General features: G+C 49.5%; 1 protein-coding gene across 7 annotated transcripts in view; it reads right to left on the bottom strand.

Moving 5' to 3' along the window:
- Nucleotides 1-20,557, bottom strand: part of LOC107267434 — a 102,371-nt gene extending 81,814 nt beyond the window's left edge. Inside the window, exon 1 of one of the 7 annotated variants that reach the window (XM_025084647.1) lies at nt 19,544-20,535. In XM_025084647.1, coding sequence (XP_024940415.1) covers nt 19,544-19,718 — 175 coding nt within the window. In that variant the 5' untranslated portion in view covers nt 19,719-20,535. Of the gene's footprint in view, nt 1-19,543 lie in introns of all 7 variants that reach the window. The other 6 variants (XM_015739157.2, XM_015739158.2, XM_015739159.2 and 3 more) reach the window with 6 other exon arrangements.
- Nucleotides 20,558-21,447: the final 890 nt, after the last annotated feature.

The raw sequence follows: 21,447 nt of genomic DNA on the forward strand, positions 1-21,447 counted from the left end.
GGGGGGGGGGGGGGGGGCGGCTAAAAATTAGGAAAAAAGGAATAAAACAAAAAGTGGCTGGTAAGTAAAAACTTTGGTCGCGATTTATTAGATGCACGAAACGAAGGTTAGGAGGTAAAGAGACGGCTTGAGAGGCCAGAGCGAGCTTGGAGAATGGCCAGTTTAAAATTTGCCAAGTAAAATTGTCCAGTCGCGTGATCTTTGCAGTGGAAAGAATAAAAGAAAGTATGAGAATCCTCGACGCACGCGCAGCTCGTCGACGTGCCGTCGCCTTCGAAAATATTTGACTTCCTAATGTCGCAGGAGATTTCACCAATGATAACAGCGAAGCTCGTCGCTCCCCGCGAATCCATTAATCATCGTACTTGTTTCATTCGCCAAAACAGAGATCGGATCTCGTAGAGGATTAATCGTTGCCCGAGGCGGACTAGTCGTTCAAGGAGACGGGAAAGAGGGGAAAGAGGGGAAAGACGGGAAAGACGGGAAAGACGCGAAAGGCACGGCCGGCTGGGGTCGCACAACGACGCCAAGCGTCCAGACGAAAGGAGACACTCGAGCCGTGCCGACGTCCAATCGAGAAAGTCACGAGCGTCGACGAGGGAGAAATCGAAAGTGCGGATATTCCTATCAAAGAGGAGGAAGCGCCGCATAACACGTGGGGCTGATGAAAATTAAGAAGGGTCGACGACGGAGGGCTGGGGATGACGCAACCCTCGCAATTCGGAGCTGCGATCGATCCTCGAGGAATCTTCTCCGGGCAGAGGAAGGTGAAGCTGGATTTTAACCTAATGCGTATTGTATATTGTATGGAGGAGGCTTGCATTTGAGGGCGGCGCGGGGGGAGTGCAGGGTGACTCGCTGCTACTCTTCCAGTCTGTCAGTCTTGTGGTGATCACCACAGGGGTGGTAGGCGAAGGTATGATGCGACCTGAGGGTTCACCGGTCTCGAAGGGGGGCCGCCCCTTCTTGTTCTTCGGGGAGACTCAAAGTTAAGTGCGAGCGAGTCTCTTGGAGTGCACGTAAGTGCGCCACAGATCCACATTCGCGTGTTGGAGCTTCGAACGGAAGCTCGAGCAGCCGTCTTGCCGTCGACGTCTACATTCTCGCCTGTTCAATCCCTGGGAATAACTTATGCATCAAGATTCCTCGAGATCTGTCCAATTTTTTGGCGCGCTCCCCAAGTCCAAGCGCTACGGCCGCGTTTATATCCGTTTATATCCGCGGCGCCACGTGACAGCCAACAGCCCCTCTCTCCAGGAGATGAAATTACGCCCGGGGGGTGGCAGGGAGGGCGTAATCCCTGTCCCTTGCTCCTCCGTCGCCCCCGCGGCTCTTTGCCCGCGCGAATGATGTCGCGTAGCGTCGGATCAAACTGTTCTCATGTTTCCCAAGGTAGGTGCTACACGTGTGTGTATCTTACCTCTCCTTACCTGAAGGATCGCGAGGAGAGCAGGACTCCTAAGGAGATCCTTGGCAGAGTTTGGAAAGGCGAGAGCCTGTGTCTCTCAGTGGGATGCAAAGTCGACGGCAGGAGAGGCAGGAGAGGCAGACGTAGCTAATCAGACTGGAGCAGAAGAAACGATGGGGAATTGATGGTGGCTGGTGCGGCAGCCTCGACGTTGGGCGGATCCTTTTTCTCCTGGGCAGTTCAACCTGATCCCTCTGGGCAACCTGCGATCATACGTGAAGCTTGGCTTCGCGTTTACATGACCGACTGAGAATAAGTACGGATAAGCGGGCGCACAGGGGGTGCGGGGATCGGAAAGTACTCGTACATAATTGAAAGAGAACCGGAAGGACGACGGGGGCTCGCAGGGGTTAAGGAAGGCTGCGAAGGTCAATATGGGGATCGGCGGGCCCGCGAGGCTCAAATTTTCATGTGAAAGGGTCCATTCGCTTAAATTTTAAATATCTCCGTTCGCTCGGCTAAACCGAAGGTAAGACCGCACGGAGCCTGTTACGTTTCAACACTCTCAAGGGAGGCTGCGTGTAGTTGGCAGCTCAATTTTTAAAGTTTATAAAAACTAAGGTGAGTTCCATTAGCACTCGAAAGAGTTCTATAGTTCCTGATACCTTTTATACATTGTATAGTTCCGACGAGAGACAATAGATTGAGAAGAGAGACCTAGAGCCGTGTGTGCGTGTATGTACGTGCTTAAAAACGGGTGTCCAGGCGAAGGGCCAAGGGTGCCACGGGTGTTGGGGGTGTTCGGCTCGTCTAGGGTGTCAAGGGTGGCGAACACAAGGCACAAGGGTGCACGTGTAAGTCAAGCGGCGGCCTCTTCCGCTGGCACGACTGTCTCTTCAGATATTCGTCGACTCGTTGCAGCCACGCGCAGGTTACTCATAGGCACCCTCAATTTTCTTTCATGCCCTTTTTTGCCCTTTCTGCACCTTTCTGCACCTTTGTACATCTCTCTGCACCCTCCATATGCAACTTGACGCATCGACAGGATGTGCACTCGAGGACGCGTCTACACCCCCTTAGCCGGGCGTCGTCGTCGTCGTCGTCGTCGGCGTCGTCGGCGGCGGCTCTCCTCTCTTTCTACCAGACAATAGTACGATCACGCTGTGCAAGCAGTCTTATTCCTCCAGCCCCTCGCAAGGCGCGGCGGCGCTCTCCCGTCCACAGAACCCAGAAATCTTCTACCCTCCTTCTACCCTCCTTCTGGTTCCCGTTGTCTCTGGCAAAGGGAACCAGCGACCACTGGTGGACGGAAGGTCCACGTTCATTGTAGAATCGTAATCGTGGGGACACTGGAATTATGGCCTGAAGAGGTCATCAAGGATGAGGATTCGAAAGAGAAGCGCGATGTTGTCGCTTGCATAACTCGTTAGAATCTCATCTACGATATGAGCGTCACGACCATCCGGTTCTGGCACACTGAACGTCGGTGGAGGCTGGCGACTGTTTTGGGCGGGGCAAGAGGGTGGCTAGGAGGTATCGTTAGGCACGTAATGGTGAAATATAAAGGGAAACAAAAGCTCCAGCATCGCAAGGCTAAATAATTGAATATGTCACTGTAGCTGTATTGTTAGCTATAACCAAACAATAATTGAACAATTTAATAGTTATTCAGAGATATCTACCTAGAATCAGCTGATGACATCTGCTAAATCTCATTAGCGCAATTAAGCTGGGTAGTCATGTATAGCATCATCAATTAACATTCCTGCAAATCAGAATTGAGATTAAACATGCGGTAGGTGCAGCAGCGAGCAGCAAGTAGCAAATATGTTTCCTCTCTGACGCGGATTGCCACAGCACAGAGCACACAGCACACAGCACACAGCACACAGCACACAGCAGGATTGAAGTGCTCTCGCGACGTGCCAATGTTAAAGGGGTTAAGGGGATTATAATTGTCATTACGTAAGAGAACGTTGCGTTTGCGCGTACGCGTGCGTCAGCAATGCGTGCCAGAGGAACAGGCGATGCATTAGTGAAATAATTTTCCAGCGCTTAGTCAACGAGGCCAAAGGGGTCCAAGGGGTCAAAGGGGTCAAAGGGGCCAGGGAAGCCGAAGCTTCCGAATCGTTAACGTGTAACCTAATGCCAAGTTCACCAGAGACTCGGTGCTTCGAGCAATGAGACTTCCATCGACTCAACTGCAGCGCTATCGGTAAATGGTTAGACGGGAAAGAAGGACCAAGTACGTTTAGTAGAACAATGAACCCAGAACGTAAATGTTGAAAATAAATGAAAGAACATTGAAAAATCAAAGAATTAGGGAAAGGACTGAGGTAATATATCGGCTAGAAAACACAAGGTACAAGAGACCGAGGGATGCTGGTGTCCGCGCGAAAGGGAAGACGTTATCTCGTTAAAGCGGCGCAACGTCGTACGTGAAGTTTACCAAGTGCCAGGCCTCGCACGCGTGTGCGCACACAGGCCTCCCGGCGTCCCCTTGGCGTTGCGACGCGCCAACTCCTAACTGAGGACTATTGTAAAGCAATTAGCCGCTCCTGAGAGATTGCATCACCGTCGCAATGGAGGCGCAATGGAGTCGCGTCGGAGGGGTTACGAAAGAGAACTCCGCTAAACCGCGCGGGCATCGAGAGTGCAGACGTGAGGCAGGCACGAGGCGACGCACAGGATCGGGACAAGAGAGCATTGTATACCGAGAGAGAATAGGGGAGTACGCGGGGGTGAAAGGGGGCAGCAGCCTCGAGTGTAACGAGAAAGTAATTGGGAGGCTGCTTTTCAATTTCTTCGCGCTCTTTCCCTCCGAGTGGAACGTGCCGTCGCGATTTACACGGTGGATCAGGAGGTCCTCCAGGAAGAGCAGGAGGAAAACGACACGCGCTGCGGGGCAAGAGGGTAGGAGGAAGGGAGCAAGAGAGCAAGAAGAGGGGATTCGAAAGAGGGGGGAGAAAGACAAAAGGTAAGGGTGTGCGTTAGCAGGGAGAGAGGGAGTGGGAACCAAGGAGAAAGCATAAGTTTCGCAAGAAGATTTCTCTGGGTCAGAATTGATTATTCCACCTCGGCGGACACGGAGCTCGGGGCTGCGGATCCGGTACACACTTCCTTTCTCTCGAGGAAATTCAATGGCGCCGGCATCGCGCCGTTCCAGTCAGATTAGAAGCGACAAATTAGGCGCATCCGACAGTGAGGGACTCGTGACCGTAAGTGAAACAGAGAGAGTGAGATGGCAAGGGACCCGAGTGAGTGAGAGAGAGAGAGAGAGAGAGAGAGAGAGAGAGAGAGAGAGAGAATGAGGGGTGGAAAAATGCTTTCAGCCTGAAAATCGCAGAGAGTAAAAACGGATCGCGAATTACCGGGGCGTCAGAGCTGCTATGACGTATATGTATAGCATGCACACATACCGTATATACTGGACTAGCTACAGCTTGAGCAAATCGACCAGGCTGAAGGGTCATTAGAGAGCACGATGCTCCGTGCCAAGTTAGCCATATTTTCTTCATTATTTCTCATTACCGAAATCTGCCTGTAAAATTATTTAAAAAAAAGAAAGCTGACTGGTCCATATTTATACAGTATTAAATGTTAAATGTTAATTAAAAGTATTTTCAAAATTTCTGCAAAAGAGATCAGACACTCCTTTCGATTCCAGGAAGTTTGGCAACTTGGAAATACCCTGCAACTTCGATAACGCCACGATAACACCACGTGTCACATGTTCTACAGAATATTCGGAAACAATGTAGGAGCACAAAGAGCCTTCGGAGGGTAGAGAATAAGAAGAAACCGCGAAGCTGCAGTCTTAATTAATATTCTAATTAATTTTGTGGTTTCGGTGTGTTAATAAGAAAAACAGCCGATTAAATGTAAATTGCCGTTATCGAATAGCTGTCGATCGTTTTATATGGCTATCGGATAGAAACCGCTAGCTGCTCGGGCGGAAAGAGAAGAGCAAAGAAGGATAAAAGACTGTATGAAGAAATAAGAAAGAGAGAGAGAGAGAGAGGAAGAGGAAGAGGGGGGCAAAATAAGGCAAGAAAATGGCGATGAACCGACACTGCAGGAAAACGGGTTCACACCTACAGTGCACGTGTGTGCATGTTACGAGGTGACCGCACGGTGGTAAGCATCACGCCAGCTAGGCAAACAGGTGGGAGCTAACAAACGCGGGCCGACTAATTACGGATTACGTTTCCTGCGAAGCGAGGAGTCAAAAAATTAAAAAAAAAAATATGAGGAACAGCAGGAACAGCAGCGGCAGCCGCAGAGCGCGTAAGCGGGAGACGCTTGTGAAAAAATAACAGCCTGCGAATTATTAGCCGATTATGCAGCAAGATTCTCGCAAGATACCACCTTGGCAAAGTTAAACTTTAATTCGGAGGAGGTACCTGCAGGTTACGTCAGCGGATCAATATTGTCTAAGATACTTGGAGTGCCTACTGCATTCGCAAAAGACCGCGAAGAAGAGGGGTGTGTAGTTATAGGATTACACGTTAAGAAGATTGCGGAATCTAAATCCGCGATACACCCTGATGCCCTGGATGCCCTGGATGCCCTGGATGCCCTTTCGACAGATACTCCATGCTCGCCCTCTAGCCAGTCTTTGGCAGATCGCCAAAGAGCGATAAAATAATCGCTTACTACAGGGAGTCTTCTCCACCTCCCCCCGCCCGACTCCGCCCGACTCCGCCCGACTCCACCCGACTCCACCCGACTCAGTCAGCCTCCAGCCAGATGAGACTCGGCAGCTGAGAATCTACAAGAACCAGAAAAACTACCCAATACCGGACATCGTTTCAAGCACATTACTATCTATAGTCTCATCTCTCTTTCCCTCTCTGGACTCCGCGTATCCTTCCTTCCTTCCTTCGTTCATTCGCTTCGCTTCTTCAGTCCTCGTTACAGACTCCTCTGTACGGGCTCCTCCTCGCGTTACACACAATATCTCATCAATAGCAGGCGAATCTCCTGAAATGAAAGATGGATGAAGGAGGCTGGACCCACGCGAAGGATCCCGACTCGGTCAGCGACGCCGCTGATAAATTATTGCGCCTGGCGGGCTGCGAACCCAGAAACGACGCCGGCCGTCGGACGGCTACGTAGCTCCTTCATCAGCCGTCTTCGCGTCTATCTACTCCTTCGTCTCTCCGTTCTTGAGTTCCTCCTCCTGCTCCGCGTCCCTCGAGCCACGTGCCAACTACCAATTGTCCAACTACTTCCAAGGACACGTGCTGACCCACGTGTTCCGTTAGTGTCATGCGACGCATTAGGCAGATTTTAAATGGAAGTGCGTCGCGACGCCGAGTACACTCGACGGAGCGTCCTTTCTCAGCTCAACTTGTTTCGCCTCGAGTGATTCTGTGCTTTGATCTTTGAGACATCCCGCGCTTCCTCTGAAATAGGACTATAAATGGAAATTGTGCAAGAGGGCCGCGAGGAAGGAAAGAGGAGGGACAGGAGGGACAGGAGGGACAGGAACGAAGGTTATAAGGGCCTGATCAAATTCTGGCACTTTCAGATCCTAAAGACTCGCTTACATCACGGATGTCCCTGGAACTTCCGTACTGGAGGAGCGTTAATTAAAGGAAGGTCCAACGAAGATTCTGAAAAGCGCGAGGGAGGGAAAATGTTGGTGGGAGATAGCACGTACGTGGTGAGTGCTGAGTACGTGGGGCTGGGGGGGATGGAGCGAGAGAGGAAGTTGCGGTCGCTTGTGGTCGCGAATGCACCAAACGGATCACCTTGGAAGTTGAAATGAGTGACGGGGGGCGAGGCCAAGGCGATAAAGTAGACAGCCAGGCGTCGGGACGGTCTCACGCGCTGCACACGAGAGGCGCCACTTTTATGCGCCGCCGAATATCACCGAAATGCCACATATCCACCACGTTACGCGTGCACTCGACTCAACCGACGCTTAGAGCGTCGGGACGTCAACTTATCGCCGTTGGCAAATAGGCACGCGGGGATCTTGCCTGGAGATTCGATACCCGCAAGCGGGATTTAAAAATACTTTAAGCAGCAATAAAATATTTACGATCCAGGCACTCACTGACTGCTCAATACGGAACGAATTAATAATTGATGTATTTAAGGCAGCACCGGTAGAATTATGCTAGAAAGTTGACCCTGTCAATCAATCAGCTGCTTCTGCTGGCTAAAAATAAAATTTGTTTACCGTCCAGTTAAAGAGATATTTAATTAGTACTGCTGGGCAAAATTAAAGTCGCCAGGGAAAAATGATTGTTTTTAATCAGGTTACCTTAATTTTCACAGAAGTCAGCAAGTTAACCTATGCATTAGAACATATTACCCAGGTAGCTTGATATCTGAGGCGTTTTTTACTGTACAAAAATGAACATCATTTACCAGAATAGTTATCGAGAAATTACTGTTAAACTGTCGCTCTCCCTCTCTCTCTCTCTCTCTCTCTCTTTCGCGAGCTCTTTTCCCCATCCGTAATCGTTAGGGAAAAACTGCCAGTGCAGATTTGGCCGTTCAGGGGGCGTAACTACGTGATTGATGGATAACTGTGAATTAACGCGACCGGAAAGACGTGCGGTTAATCATAAATGGCGAAGAGTAAAACAAATATACATATAAAGGAAGCAAAATGCAATTTGACTGGCTTCCCTCTTCGGTGTAGGATCCATGTTACAGTCGACGTGTCGTGTATCGAAAATACCGAAAAATTCAGTCACTGATTTTACCCGATGCCGATTGATCGTCCAATCGTCATGCGATGCCTGCGAATTCGTTGCTAAGCGCGCGCCTTCGCGGGTTCTAATCAATTTGACAGATTGCGCTTAATTTAGGACAAAACGACCCGCGTCTCTTTCACCTGAATCAGCTAATAAATATAATTTACATTGTCGAAGATTTAAGTAATTCAGAGGCCAGTGCGAAAACACAACTCCTGTCAAATACACAGTCGAGTTGTCGCTCTCAGGTTTTCCTGTTTTCCTGTTTTCCTGTGTTCCTGTGTTCCTGTGTTCCTGTGTTCCTGGTAAAATCGATCGCAGACGCCAACGCGCAGACCCCTTCAGGTATGGCGAGGTTATTTCGTCGAGGGTGGTAGCCAGCCGTAGCTTTTTGGGTAGCTTAAAGAGAAAGAGGGGGAGGGGGGAGGAGTATATAGCTGCGAAAGTACGAAAAGCTCGAAAAAGAATTCGTCTAGTTCTCTGGAATTCCGTATATTTGAGAATATTTCAAAGAAAAGTGGAAAACACGTATCGAAAGTATTATTTGAAGAAAAAGCTGGAAAGTCTAGAAAGCAGCAGTGTAATCCCGCCGAGTTTCTTCCTCTGAAATGGCACGAGACTCGGCGAGCGTCGCTCGCTGGTTCATCAGATCCGTTACGCCCGGTGGACGCAGTCGGGAAAAGACTGAAACTCTGCAGTCTCGTTGCTCCAGTTGAACGAGGAGGCTGCGATTCAAATCGAATTTCTACCTGCCGTCCAAGCAATTTTGTCGGTTCGATCGGCTCGTCGTTATCCTTCAGGAGAATTTTCAGTCCGACGTCCACCTGTTGCGCCAAATATGCGAGAGACGCCACAATAATCGTGACGATTTCTCCTTGCGGATTTCCTTCCTTTTCGCTGAGCCTCCTCTCGCTTTCCTCTTGCTTTCCTCTTGTTGGCGGGACAGTTGAGATCTCTACAAGAAATTGATCAGCACGGAGGTCGGGACTTCTTGTACCTGTAAAACCCGCTAATATCCAATTCAAGAGAAACTACATCCATTAGGGAGTAAATCTCATTGTGTCAGACGGGTGTAGGCATTACGTAACTTGTTAATGGATAGAGGGTTGTTAATGCCAAGTACTGCGTAGGCTAATAGATGCGCGAACGGTGAACGAGCAGAGACTTGGCAACATTCCGCAAGTAGTTCGACAAGGACTCAAGCAATTTCAACTTTTTCATGGAATCATGGAAACACTTGCTCCTTGCAATTATTTTTTCTTCTATTTCTTGCGAAACGTGACGAACTTGCAGACTTCTCAAGGACTAGGATCGATTATTTGTGCGTCACAGTGACAAAGCATGGTCGACTGTGTTATCAATTTGTTAGAGTCATTACTGTATGTGCACTTGTATAATAACAAGGAAGGAATCGAACTACCAAATTGAGGATTTCCAGGAGGAGGCAGCAGCGACGCTGTACAAGCGCACAAGGCTAATCGGGAAAGTTTCAATGTTTGCACACGACTGCCCAATAAGAAACCCAGCGCCGAAGGCATTTTCTACGTTCGGCTAAATTCCTGCCACTGGCGATTTACATGAGAAGAGTGCACGGTTAACGAGAGTAACGAATATGCCCGACTTTCGGGAGACTATCGCCAAGGGTAGGTAAACATGTGCCCATAATACGAGCGTATATGAAGGATCGCGGGAGGATAGGCAGGACCGATTCCTGCCAGTTAATCGGGTTTTCATCCCCGTGAGATTAACGTCGAGGACAATCAGCGGAGCCGCAAAGAGTCAGAGAGCGAGAGAGCGAGAGAGCGAGAGAGCGAGAGAGCGAGAGAGCGAGAGAGCGAGAGAGCGAGCGCTGCCAGCTGCAGGCGGCTCCTCCGCTCACGGCCTTTCGGCTCGGAGGAAAGCCGCAATCTCGACACCGCACGTGTTTTTACCACGTGGCATTAGGCAGCCCCTGGCAACCCCTAATTGAAAGATGGGACAGAGCCAGAACGATGAGCAACGGACACCCCGAGCTAGTTGGGGGGTCGCACTCCCTTTCGAGGGAGGCCCCGTAGTAGGTTACTACTTTTATCAAGGACGCACCTGTCGCACGTTAGTATAATAATTAATAGGCAAGGAGCTAGAGGATGTTCGAGGCAGTTGCGATAACGTAGGAGGAAGAGGGGATGCTCACGAGATGGGGTAGCTATGCCAGGAACTCTTGTCGCCATTTCGGATTGTCCAGAGGTAGGGAGAGATTTGCCAAGAGACTGCCAGCCATGGCGATTCAATTTCCAAAGGTGAGGCTGGTGGTAGGTGTAAACAAGTAAGCCACGGAGTAACTTGGATCTCAGGAGGCCTTGTTCGGCGAAGGAGGAAAAACGAAATGTCCCGAAGGGTAGAAGGGGACAAAGTGCGGTAGCCAGTAGGGCGAGATAGAACCGATTTCTTGCACTGCAGTCAAACTCTCGATAATTTTTGCAACTAGTGTACCCGCCCAATATAAATCCAACTAGGATCGATCACGCTATCGAGTGCCCATTATTACCCAGTATTCTGGCTGATTCGAAACGCCTCGAGTGTCTACGCCACGCGGGGTCAGCTCTTAATTATTGCCATCTGTGATTTCTCGAGGGCCGTTGTCGGTACCCCCCTTTCCGCCCTCCGTGCGCCGCATCGACGGAATCAAGCCAGAGTGAAAATGACGGAGAGAGTCTGAAGGGATAAGGGTGGATGGGAAACGAGGGAAGGGGGCGGGGCGATAGAGAGAGAATAATTCAACCAAGTCGAATTCCAGAGGATCGCTAATTGGTGCCGCACGAGAAATTCTCCAGCTAATTCCCTTTTCTTCCCACGGGACGCATTCCCATCCAGAAGGTATGGCTCACGTGACAACCATACCTATACACAACACAGACATACATTTTGAGTGGCATCGTCGTAGAAGCTGCTACAAGGATCGTTGGTATTTCCAAAATGTCCGACGATGTTCCCCAGCCCCCCCTCTCTCTCTCTCTCTCTCTCTCTCTCTCTCTCTCTCTCTCTCTCTCTGGAGTTTGGACACGTAACTCGGTCGAGAGAATCAATGAAAGCTGTGGCCTAGGTCCCGGGCTCATCCTACTCGGCTCCAGCTCTGCAACTGAGCCTACTCTACTTCGTTATTCCCACTCTCGAAGGTATACGTATCCAGATAGATAGATATAGATATATACACACCGCGATAAAAGGGTTAAGTGCGCAATCGAACCTGACGTGGCTCAAGCGTCAATCGTGTCGCGTATCCCGATCTCATCGTTGCCGTTCACGTCCTTGACAGGGTCAGTGAGATGCAAAAAATATGGTTACATAATTCTGTCAAACAAAGATAATAAATGAAATTCGAAAAGAGGCCAGTCACAAACTGGCTCGGGTACAGCCGCTGGCCGCTGCAACGATCAGTCCTACGATGGCTATTAGTTTCGGTCTAAACTCGTTGGAAGCAAAAGAATTTACTATATTTTGATATTCCTACTGTTTTTCCGAAACACGAAATAATACTTGAAGCGTTTTTGATATCTAGGTCATTTCCTGAGTGAGGCGATTGCGTCACCCCCGCCCCCCCCCTCCAGCCCCTTCCCTGTGCTCGTCCTTCCCATCTATTGAAATTACATTCCGATGCGACCGGTGCGCTGGATACGGTCGATGGAAACGGCCTTAATTAGCTGGAAACATAGGATCGTTTGGAATTCGGCATCCGCCTCGATTTTACGTTACAACTCAGGTGTATGTATAGCAGAGCTCAATGTGCATTGGCTTCCCATCTCATGATCTCAGCCAAGGATTCACCTATTGACCCATTGTCCTATTTGTCTATTCACCAAGATATCTGGCCATCCAGACGTCGAGGTAGATGCCACCTAAAGATACCAACCTCTACACACCACCTAATCCCCTTTAGGTATACCTTAGTTACCACCTTTACCAACTATTTACATAGGTAGCTGCTAGCAACGGTGTAGAAGAGAAAAGCCCATTTCCGGGCTCTAATTACTGTCCGGACGATGGGGACCCGAGATAAGTCTGTCGCGCGACGTTGTCCCGCTGGGAATTATCGTCGATGGGACATCGTCGCCGTGGTCGACCTCGTGGACGGATGAAACTCTGGGAACACGTTACAGGCGTTCCATGTGCAGCACCGGGTAGCCAGGGATGAGATATCTACGCGAAATTTGTACGAATCTGGGAGACGCGCACCAGGTTCGCCCTGGCAGTGAAAGCAGAGGGTAGGACGTGGCTGGAGGTGGAGAGGCCGCAGAGAGCCAAAGAAAAAAGAAAAGGAAGAGGAGGTGGTGTTAAGGTGTAAAGGTGTAAAGGTGTAAAGGTGTAAAGGTGTAAAGCCGCGTAGGAAATGCGAGCGAACCTGCTGGAATGAAGAAAATAAGAGGAAGAAGAGGAAGAAGAGGTAGAGTGGTGGTTTCCGGTGCGAGGTAGAGGCTGAGTGCAGTCCCACGAAATTATATCCAATTTCGGTGAGTAAAGCTGCTGCACCGGATGTGGCATACTCTTTGGTTTACCTCCAGCTACGTCCATCCTGGCTGTCTAGGTCTACCTGCGGATGGCTGACGAGGATCGCTCGAGCACCGGGTTTATGGTAGCTGGGGAATACTCTGGGGAATACTTTGCTGAAAGCGGAACTAGCGGGACGCGAGCTGAGTCGCGCACAAGTACGTTCGAGGCAGGAGGGAGGACATGGCGTCCTGACCTCCCTGAGGACATCGGCGCTGTAGGTGCCTACATTCCTAAGATTCCCAGCTAGATTCAAGCAAGGTTATCCCGGTTGTTAGAGTCGAGTTCGTAGCTTGATGGATCGTTTAGACGTATCGGCGCGTTACGTAATGCGACGCCCATGCAGAAGACCTTTACCTTCTGCCACCCTCTTCGTCGAGGCTTCTGCCCTCTGAAATTCCGACACACCACCCGATCCTCTAGCTGTGTCTCTGTCTCGTTCTTTCTGCGGGTCAGTAAGACCGGGACAAGCGCCCTTCGATCCTTGCGATTGGATCTTCATCACGCAGCGCGTCAGTGGTAGTTTGCCGTTCACATGGATGTTTGGTTACATGTGCTCGGTTAAATTTATAGATCCACAGCAGGTCCAGGTGAAAAATTCCACGGGGGAAGAAAATCCTCAACCATATTGAATATTCCTGAACCCCGTGATCAGTCGATCTCCCATTCCCTTCCTTCTCTCTCGGATTCTTAGGCCTTTGCCATGTTCGCATCTGTTCGACCAGAGACAAGCTAGTCCGCGAGTACAGAGTCCAACCTTGAGGAACACCCTGAGGGACCTACCGCATTCCCAGTTACCCGCGTGCCGGCTCGGAAACTTCTTTCCGGAAAATCAATACAAGTTGCGTAACGTCAACAAGGAGATAAAAGGAAGAGAGAGAGAGAGAGAGAGGGGGGGTGGAGGGAAGGTGGAAATGGAAGCGAAAGGCAAAAAAGCTAAGAATGAAACCCTCGTGAAAATCCCGCTCCCGATGGAAACGATCTGCGACGCTTGTAAAGAGCGAGAATCGAGAAGGAACGGCAGTAAAGAAACGCCCCAAAGGGGAATTAGAAACGGTGGTAGAAAATGAAGGCAGCGAAGTGCAGTGGGCAACTTAGCACAGGGGTGTTTCCAGGGGATGGTTCACGATCGCATTCAAGAAATTAACCCTCTCAACGCTCTCAGCACCAACGACAAGAATCTCAATGCTCTGCTATTCTTTTTTCCAGCCCTGCCTGCTTTTCCTAGACTCAGCATCAGCCTCCGGCATTGCGCTTATCACTAATTGTAAGAGCAGTGCGTGCGTGGTCCACGGGTGCAGGAGCAGAAATTCCTGTCAGTGACAGACGGGCTTTCACGAAGGAAGCTGCAAGATGGAGGATGGAGAATAGAGACTTAGGGCAGAGGCCGCGGGGAGAGGGGGAGCAATAGGACACGAGGAAGATTTGCGGAGATAGGGAAGGCAAGTACCAAAGTGCCCAGTATTCTTAGCGCCTTTGAAAAGTTTCAACGTTATCACGTCGAACGAGTGTAGGTCGCCTGGTGAGTCAGGCGAGTGAAGGCTCAGTCTAAAGTTCTCGAGAGTCAAGGAGGAGGACGTAGACTTCTTTGTGTTCTTCCTTTCTCTTCCTGATTCCTTCTCACTCTCTCTCCCTCTCTCTCTCTCTCTCTCTCTCTCTTGGGTTCTGATATTTCTTTGAAAGGCCAAATATATTTAGCGAGAGAAAGAGAGAAAGAGAGAGAGAGACAGAGAGAGAGAGAGAGAGAGAGAAAGAGAGAATGCTTATTTAACCGTAGAACACAGGTCCCCTAAAAGTCACATAATATAAGAAAATTTGGATAAAAAAAATTAGTAACGGAGGAAATATATATCAGCAAAGCCATACAATAAAAGAGGAAACAGTAATACTTCGCGTACTCATCGCACGCAGCTCTTCCAGTTTAACTGAATCTTAAGGAAGCCTTAACTCGCTGCCAAAAAATTCGCACTAGGCCCAAAAATAAAATCACGCATACCGAATTGGTATTGAACTTGCATGAGATACAATAAGCCGAGGGCAAGTACGGCATCTCCGAGCAGCAACGCAGCCCATTCAGGCCGACAGACAGCGCGCGGATTGTCCCTGGCATCAGGCGCGGCCACAACAACTTCGCCTGACTTCACCAAGAGTCGACGGTCCAATTACCAAGACGGCCGGAAGAATGTTCGAAAAGGTGGAACCCATCGCCAGGAAGGAGCATCAATAGCACCGACGAGCACTGGCTCGAGAAGTCGGAACGTACAGATCGTCAAGCGATCCCATGACCATTGAGGCTGGTCCAGACGCGGGCCCCAGGCTCCCTGTAGACTGAGCAGCCGCCTACGAGAGCTAGACGGCGACTTGCACGTGTCAAGCCACCCTAGCCGGGAGTCTTTAAACCGAATCTGAATTTCCTTTGAAATTTCAAGGCCAAGATGCGGCAAGACCAGAGCAAGCAGCAACGAGCTCACGCCGCATCGGCTCGTCGTCTCGTTGAGCAGGTCAGCCCGCACCGCTGACAGGCACGTGCTCGGAAGAAGAGGAAGCGGAGCTCCCACCCCTCGGAGGCAGCAACAAGATAGGACAAGCAGTGCATTAGCATTGCTCTCGGGGCGCTAATCCAGCCTGCAGCCGTTATCCCGCACTTGGACTGCCTCATCCGCCCGTCCTGCCTCCCTAAGCCACTCGCGACTTAACCTCGCTGGAGCATGTATGAAATATGCATCGACCAGCTACTATTTACGCTGCTAATTAGCCCGGAAAGCAATGCGATAAAGAAAGCGCGGCCTTCCGGCTAAAATTATCCAATGCTCCATTTTCCTTTGGGGCCAAAATCGATAACAGGACGATCCCCTAGCGGAGAAGTAAGCAAAGACCAAGAGAAAGAGAAGCCTATCGTTGGATCTTGGGGAGCGGTCAGTCCTTCAGGATACTTCGTAACGTAGTCCGACTGTAGTTCTTTGTTCATGTAGAACACTCACTCTGCACTCCTTTTCTCAAAGGACGCAAAATATCAAGAGAAAATCGAGTGAAAGAAAGAAACGGAGCGGGGGCGGGGGAGGGGGAGGGGGGCATTCGGAACGCGAATATTGAATGAAGTCTGTACGTAGGGGGTGGAAATAGTAGAGAGGATATACGCGCGCATGCATGCACACAGACACGGATACGGACCGTAGCCACATGATACGTGCTTTGACCATAGAAAAGCATAATGGCTTCTCGAAAGACCCTCTTGTCGTATCTTACCGCGAAATAAACTCCCCCATGCTGCCCTCCCTCTTCCACGCACTCCTCGCGTCTCTCTCTCTCTCTCTCTCTCTCGCGCAGAACAAGGTGTGTAAAAAATGGCGGCGAAGGGTGTTCCTGCTCTTCCGTCAAGCCATTACATCGCATCGTTATCCTGCCGCCTTATCCTCGTCCTCGAGCTAAACGATACGAGGAATACGGAACGATACGGAATGCGAAGCGACGACGTAACGACGCCCCGACGGGCGGGAGGTGGGTCGAGAAATCAATGTGGGTCGATATTCCAGCCACTCGAGGGACGTCCCGTTCGCGGAAAGTCCTTAAAATGCGAATGCGCAGGAAAAGGATGTTACGTAACGCGTATGAACACGTGCAAAATCAGTGCAAGAGACGGCGCGCAGAATTTCTCGCCATTTTCAAATCTTTCGAATTTCGAGAAAGAAGTTTTAGTGCAGAAGTCTCTCTCTCTCTCTGCCAATTAAACTGCATCTTGCTCTGGGAAAGACTTTTTCGTTCGCTCCCTCCCTCCCTCTCTCTCTCTCTCCCTCTCTCTCTCTCGTCCGATTGCACAAGTCATTAGAATATTCAAAGAAATCGATCGCAGTGCGAGAATGAACTGAAGCAGTAGGTCAGAGGTTATAGGTCACACAGCTGTGCGAGGTGAGAAGTAGAAGATGGCCGAGATAGAATGGCTGTTATCGTTGCTCTGAGATCGCTACGTGTCCGCATGTAGCACACGGATGCAGGTACGAGTGTATGGAGCTCATTAAGCTCCCAGGTAATTCTGGCATTGCCAGCATTCTGCAGGCTAGCCAACCTGAGAGAATACAGTTTCTCAACTATCTAGGTAAAACTCGTGTGTAGCCAACTTAAATTTGGTTGCATGTCGTCGAGACGTCGAGTTGGTTGGCTGGTTGGCTGGTTGGGCTGCTGGCATGCGTCTACCGTGTTAGCGTGTAAGAATTGGTGAACCAGCAACGGTTCACAGGTTCACCTACAAGCAATAATAAAGCACAGCCAATCCTGGCGCGACTCGACAATCGACTCGACTCCTTCGACGCTTCGTTCACTTTGGCGAGGAACTCGCGTAGCGAGAGAGAGAGGGAGAGAGAGAGGGAGAGAGAGAGAGAGGTCAGCAGCACCATTGGACTGTAGAGCAATGAACATGCGAATGAACGAGTGAACGTAGCTACGTACAAGCCGTACCGCGAGCACGCAGGAAAGAAGGCGATTACATCTGCACGAGGACCTTTCCCGATAAGGGAAACGACGCCTGGCCAGAGGTGGTTTCGTGTCGAACGCGCGCGCCTTCCCTCTCCCTGCCGCCCCTTCTCGCCCAACTGCACCCTTCGACCCTCCGCGACTCTTCCGTGCCCTCTCGCGAGTCTCGCCCTTTCGCCTTCACCGTTAAAACTCTCGAGGACGCAGATTGGCGCTTTACGGGCAAATAAAAAATATTATAATGGCTTGCCACAGTTCTCGTTGCAATTTCTCAAGCTTCTACTGGCTATAGGAGCCGTTCGGTTGGCCAGCCTGAATAACCTGGACCACCCTTGCCAAGTTGGGGGATTAATACCTTACTGCGAGCACCGACCGATTGATCCATCCCTTACGAGGTGTAGGAAGTGAAAATGTTGAAATCTCCAGGGAATTACAGAGGTCAGGAGGTCAGCGGCTGCTCAAACTTCAGGGAATTTATGCGAGTCGCCCACTCAGCTACGTGCCACTCGAGAAAATGAATAGTTCCTGGGGCGAATCACGCGCCGTGGAAAAGAGCCGAAGGTCTACCTGCTGGAAGAAAGGAAGGAGGAACCGGGCGAGTGGTACCAGGAGGGGGGGGGGGTCAATGTAAAAGGACCTCTTCGAGCGCGTAACGAACAAACTGGGTATTGCCTGAACAATTATTTGGCCGACGAGCCAACACGCGGTGGCAAAGGTAAAGTACGCAAGGGTGCAGTGGTACTCGGGGTGCTGGCGGTGCTGGTGGTACCGGAAGTACTGCTGGTGAATGCCAGTGAATAGGAATAGTGGTGAATATCGGCGCTTGTGGATATAGGGGATGATGGAGAAACACGTCGGAGGGAGTTGATCCCGCATGTGACGTATAGAGCTAATTGCGGTGGCCGCATGCGGCAGCATACGTGGAGCATGTGCGTGTTTCTTGCACTCTGTAGTTTTAGTTGTTTGTATTTACACGGTGAGGACAGGAAACGCGGGACGTCGATACGCATTAATACGTAATCGCGATAAAATATAGTCGCGAACCCAGGGGCGACGCGTGCGTCGGTTCTTGCCTTCGATCGAGACAATTTTTATGGACGAGAAATGACCTCGTGAGACTTTTAACGTTCACGTACAATTTTATTCCGCACTGCCCATTCCGAATGGAAAATGATTCTCTGCAATTTTATTTGAAAAAAAAAGTTCCCACCGGCTCCATTATCACTGGAAAATTTAAGGTAAATTAACTATTCGCGTCACAGCGGCGACAAGCACACGCCGCATAACACGATGACACTCGTGTATATGTGAATAAAAATATAAATAAATTCTCGTCCTCGACGCTCTTTGGTTATGAAAATGAACGTAAATAAATTCGATCAGATTGAAATAACGATACTGGTGATCTTCTCTGTCAGATTCATTTGCAACGTCTCTTTTTATCATTCTCATTTCTAGCAAATATGAAATACAATAATTGTTTAATTATCCGTCACAATACTTGGCTATTCATTGAATAGATCCTGCAGTGTGGCGAAACAGTCTTTACTTATTGGGAAGAAATAATTGGAGAAACGTCGGGAAGGAAAAAGTAGCAAGCAAACACTTCTAGTCGGATGAAAAAGTTACTGCTGTCCCCAGAAGAAAAACTTATTGTTAGGGCGACACTCCTGCCGACTGGTTTCGTCGAGTGAGTGTACCACATATAGTATACGGCAGTTAGGTAGTTTCGTTGCGACATGCTAAAAGAGAAAACCGAAGCTTCAAGGACGATCAGGGTGAATCTAAAACGAGCGAACGAGGAAATAACTTGGCTACAGTGAAAACGGCATTACGAGGTATCAGCTGACATGAGTTTCTAGGGTAGAGTATCAATACGAAAAAACAAAAATAAAGAATTCATTTGAAACTGCCTCTAAAGGACTTTGCTTTAGACGTTTTACAGAAAACGACGCATTCTATACGCGAAGAAAACGATCCGACTCCTTCAGTCTATATTGCTTAACAGCTCCTTTAACGATAAAAGCAAATCGTTGACCGATTAAGGCCAGCTTACAAGTAAACAATGAACAGACTAGGGCCCACGTGTTCGCATGGCCGCCGCAGGACACACAAATACGCCGAAATACACGCAGTTTTTAAGCTTAGTAAAGGATGTTCCGACGGGATTCAGTATTTATAAAGAGAAACAAAGAACGCCCTGCATCATCACGATGTTTGTGAGTCTCTACATATATGTAGGTCGCATGAGAATAGCTGACGTTGGTTAAAAATAGTCCGAGCAGATTTGGCGTTAGTCGACACTTGTTCACGGTCAACAAGGGTTTTACGGAGGAGCATAAGGTTTTAGTACTGCCTACGTTCCACCGTTATAACCCAGATAGAAAAGAAATGCGAGATTAACGAATGAAACGAAGAAAATATAACTCACCGCTTCTTCCAGTTGGAGTCGGTGCGGACGGCGCCTTGCTGGTTGGTTCGGGAAGCGGATAAATTGGGTCGCAGCATTCTCTCTCAGGAAATTCACTAGCCTCGACGTAGGTCGATGAGAGAAGGGCGGCTATCAGAAGAGCCGAACGTGCCAACAGAAGCCCAACACGTGACATGGCGCTGGGTCTTTAAGGATCTATCATGATACGTTCTCTTGATTAATCTTTAACAATTGTTCTCTTGATGACCTTCTCTCTCATGGACGTCAGTATGATAAGCGTCCTTGTAGTGGTCGGCGTCTTATTCAATGACGAGAAAGTTATCGCGACGTTGCTAGCATGCAAACTGATGACAGTGGCTCCTCTCATTTTCGTTAGAACAAGCGTGGCTTTTTCTTGCACCTCGTTGGGACATCACGTCCTCTGCTGCAGGAAACAGCCACTATTTTTCTTCATTGTTTTCTCTCTCTCTCTCTCTCTCTCTCTCTCTCTCTCTCTTTAGATGCACGTTTTGTTAACCACGAAAGAGTACATGAATCTTGAAAACAGAACGCGCACGTTGGGGAAGGACACGCGCACTGGACAAACTGAAGTAGCGAACAAAAGAAGGATGATTGGTTGATCGAGGAGAAATAAGAGTAGAAGCTGCTACACACCTTATACCTACTGCACACACTCACAATCACAAGAAAAACGACGCATCACACAGCTTGTCACGGAGGCGCGAAATCTATTATGAGCCAGAAAGGGCGGGATATTCAAGAGTATAAAAACGCGCCAAAACTCAAGGTTTGTATAGTAATATGTTAATATTAATTTCGCCTGTGTAGATTGTACTAGGTCAAATTATAACAGATGTAATAAAGTGTAGAGTATTGCGATTAGCTCAATGCGGTATACTGAGACGCGCACGTACTACGTGGGAATTCTGGAGGCAACCTTAAGGGGCGGTATAACACAATGCGGCAAACCGAAATTTCGCGATAGCACCGAGACGTGCGCACGTGTCGGCGTTCCGTCGCCCAATGAAGCCAGGCCAAGCCAGACCACCCCGTACCGTGAGAGACCGACAGAACGCGCCTGCCGCCGCCGCCGCCGCCGTTGCCGTCGTTGCCGCTACTGTCACCCCCTCGACGCCAGCCGCAAACCCTCCACGAACTCCCCAACTTGGCTCAACTACCTCACACTGCTCCTGGCTGCCAAACTGCCCTAGGTAGCCCAGCTTTCCCAGCACCGCGCCTTGTTCCTCTGCATATACATATGTGTATACAGAGGGAGAGAAAATTACTGGTTGATTAAAGATTCTAACCTCGTGAAAAAAAAAGCAGAAGGAACTCCTCAATCGAATCTGGATCCTATTTGCCAGTTTGCGTCCTTTGCTTCCACGTTCATGGAGAAAAACTCGACCAGCCTGATTTTGAATTTCCCTCTTAAATCTCATAGGGTAACCTTGCGAGGTTATACCGAGGGTAAGTTAGCACCGCGTGAACGTGCAATTCCAGAGAATTACGGGCCTGTTCCCACCCACGTCATATGCATAATCTATAAAATCTTGGTGAGATATCTCTCTCTCTCTCTCTCTCTCTCTCTCTCTTTTTCTCTAGCCAGAAGGATGCATTCTCTTGTTCACGGTATACCTCTTTCTTAGGTCGGCTATTACTCCAGGATAATGTCCTCATCTTCCCCTTGTTCGCCTGACGATGTCACTCTACCGTGATTGAGTGTGCGACCTATTTACGTGACGAAAAAATTGGTTGTATAATAAAGATGGATAAATATAAGAGTTTAAGGCTTTAGGTTATAAACCGCAGAGAGAGAGAGAGAGAGAGAGAGAGAGAGAGAGAGAGAGAGAGAGAGAGAGACAGAGAGACAGAGAGACAGAGAGACAGAGACAGAGAGACAGAGA

Source organism: Cephus cinctus, unplaced genomic scaffold (genome assembly GCF_000341935.2).
Source record: "Cephus cinctus unplaced genomic scaffold, Ccin1 Ccin1_scaffold0401, whole genome shotgun sequence".
Taxonomy (NCBI): domain Eukaryota; kingdom Metazoa; phylum Arthropoda; class Insecta; order Hymenoptera; family Cephidae; genus Cephus; species Cephus cinctus.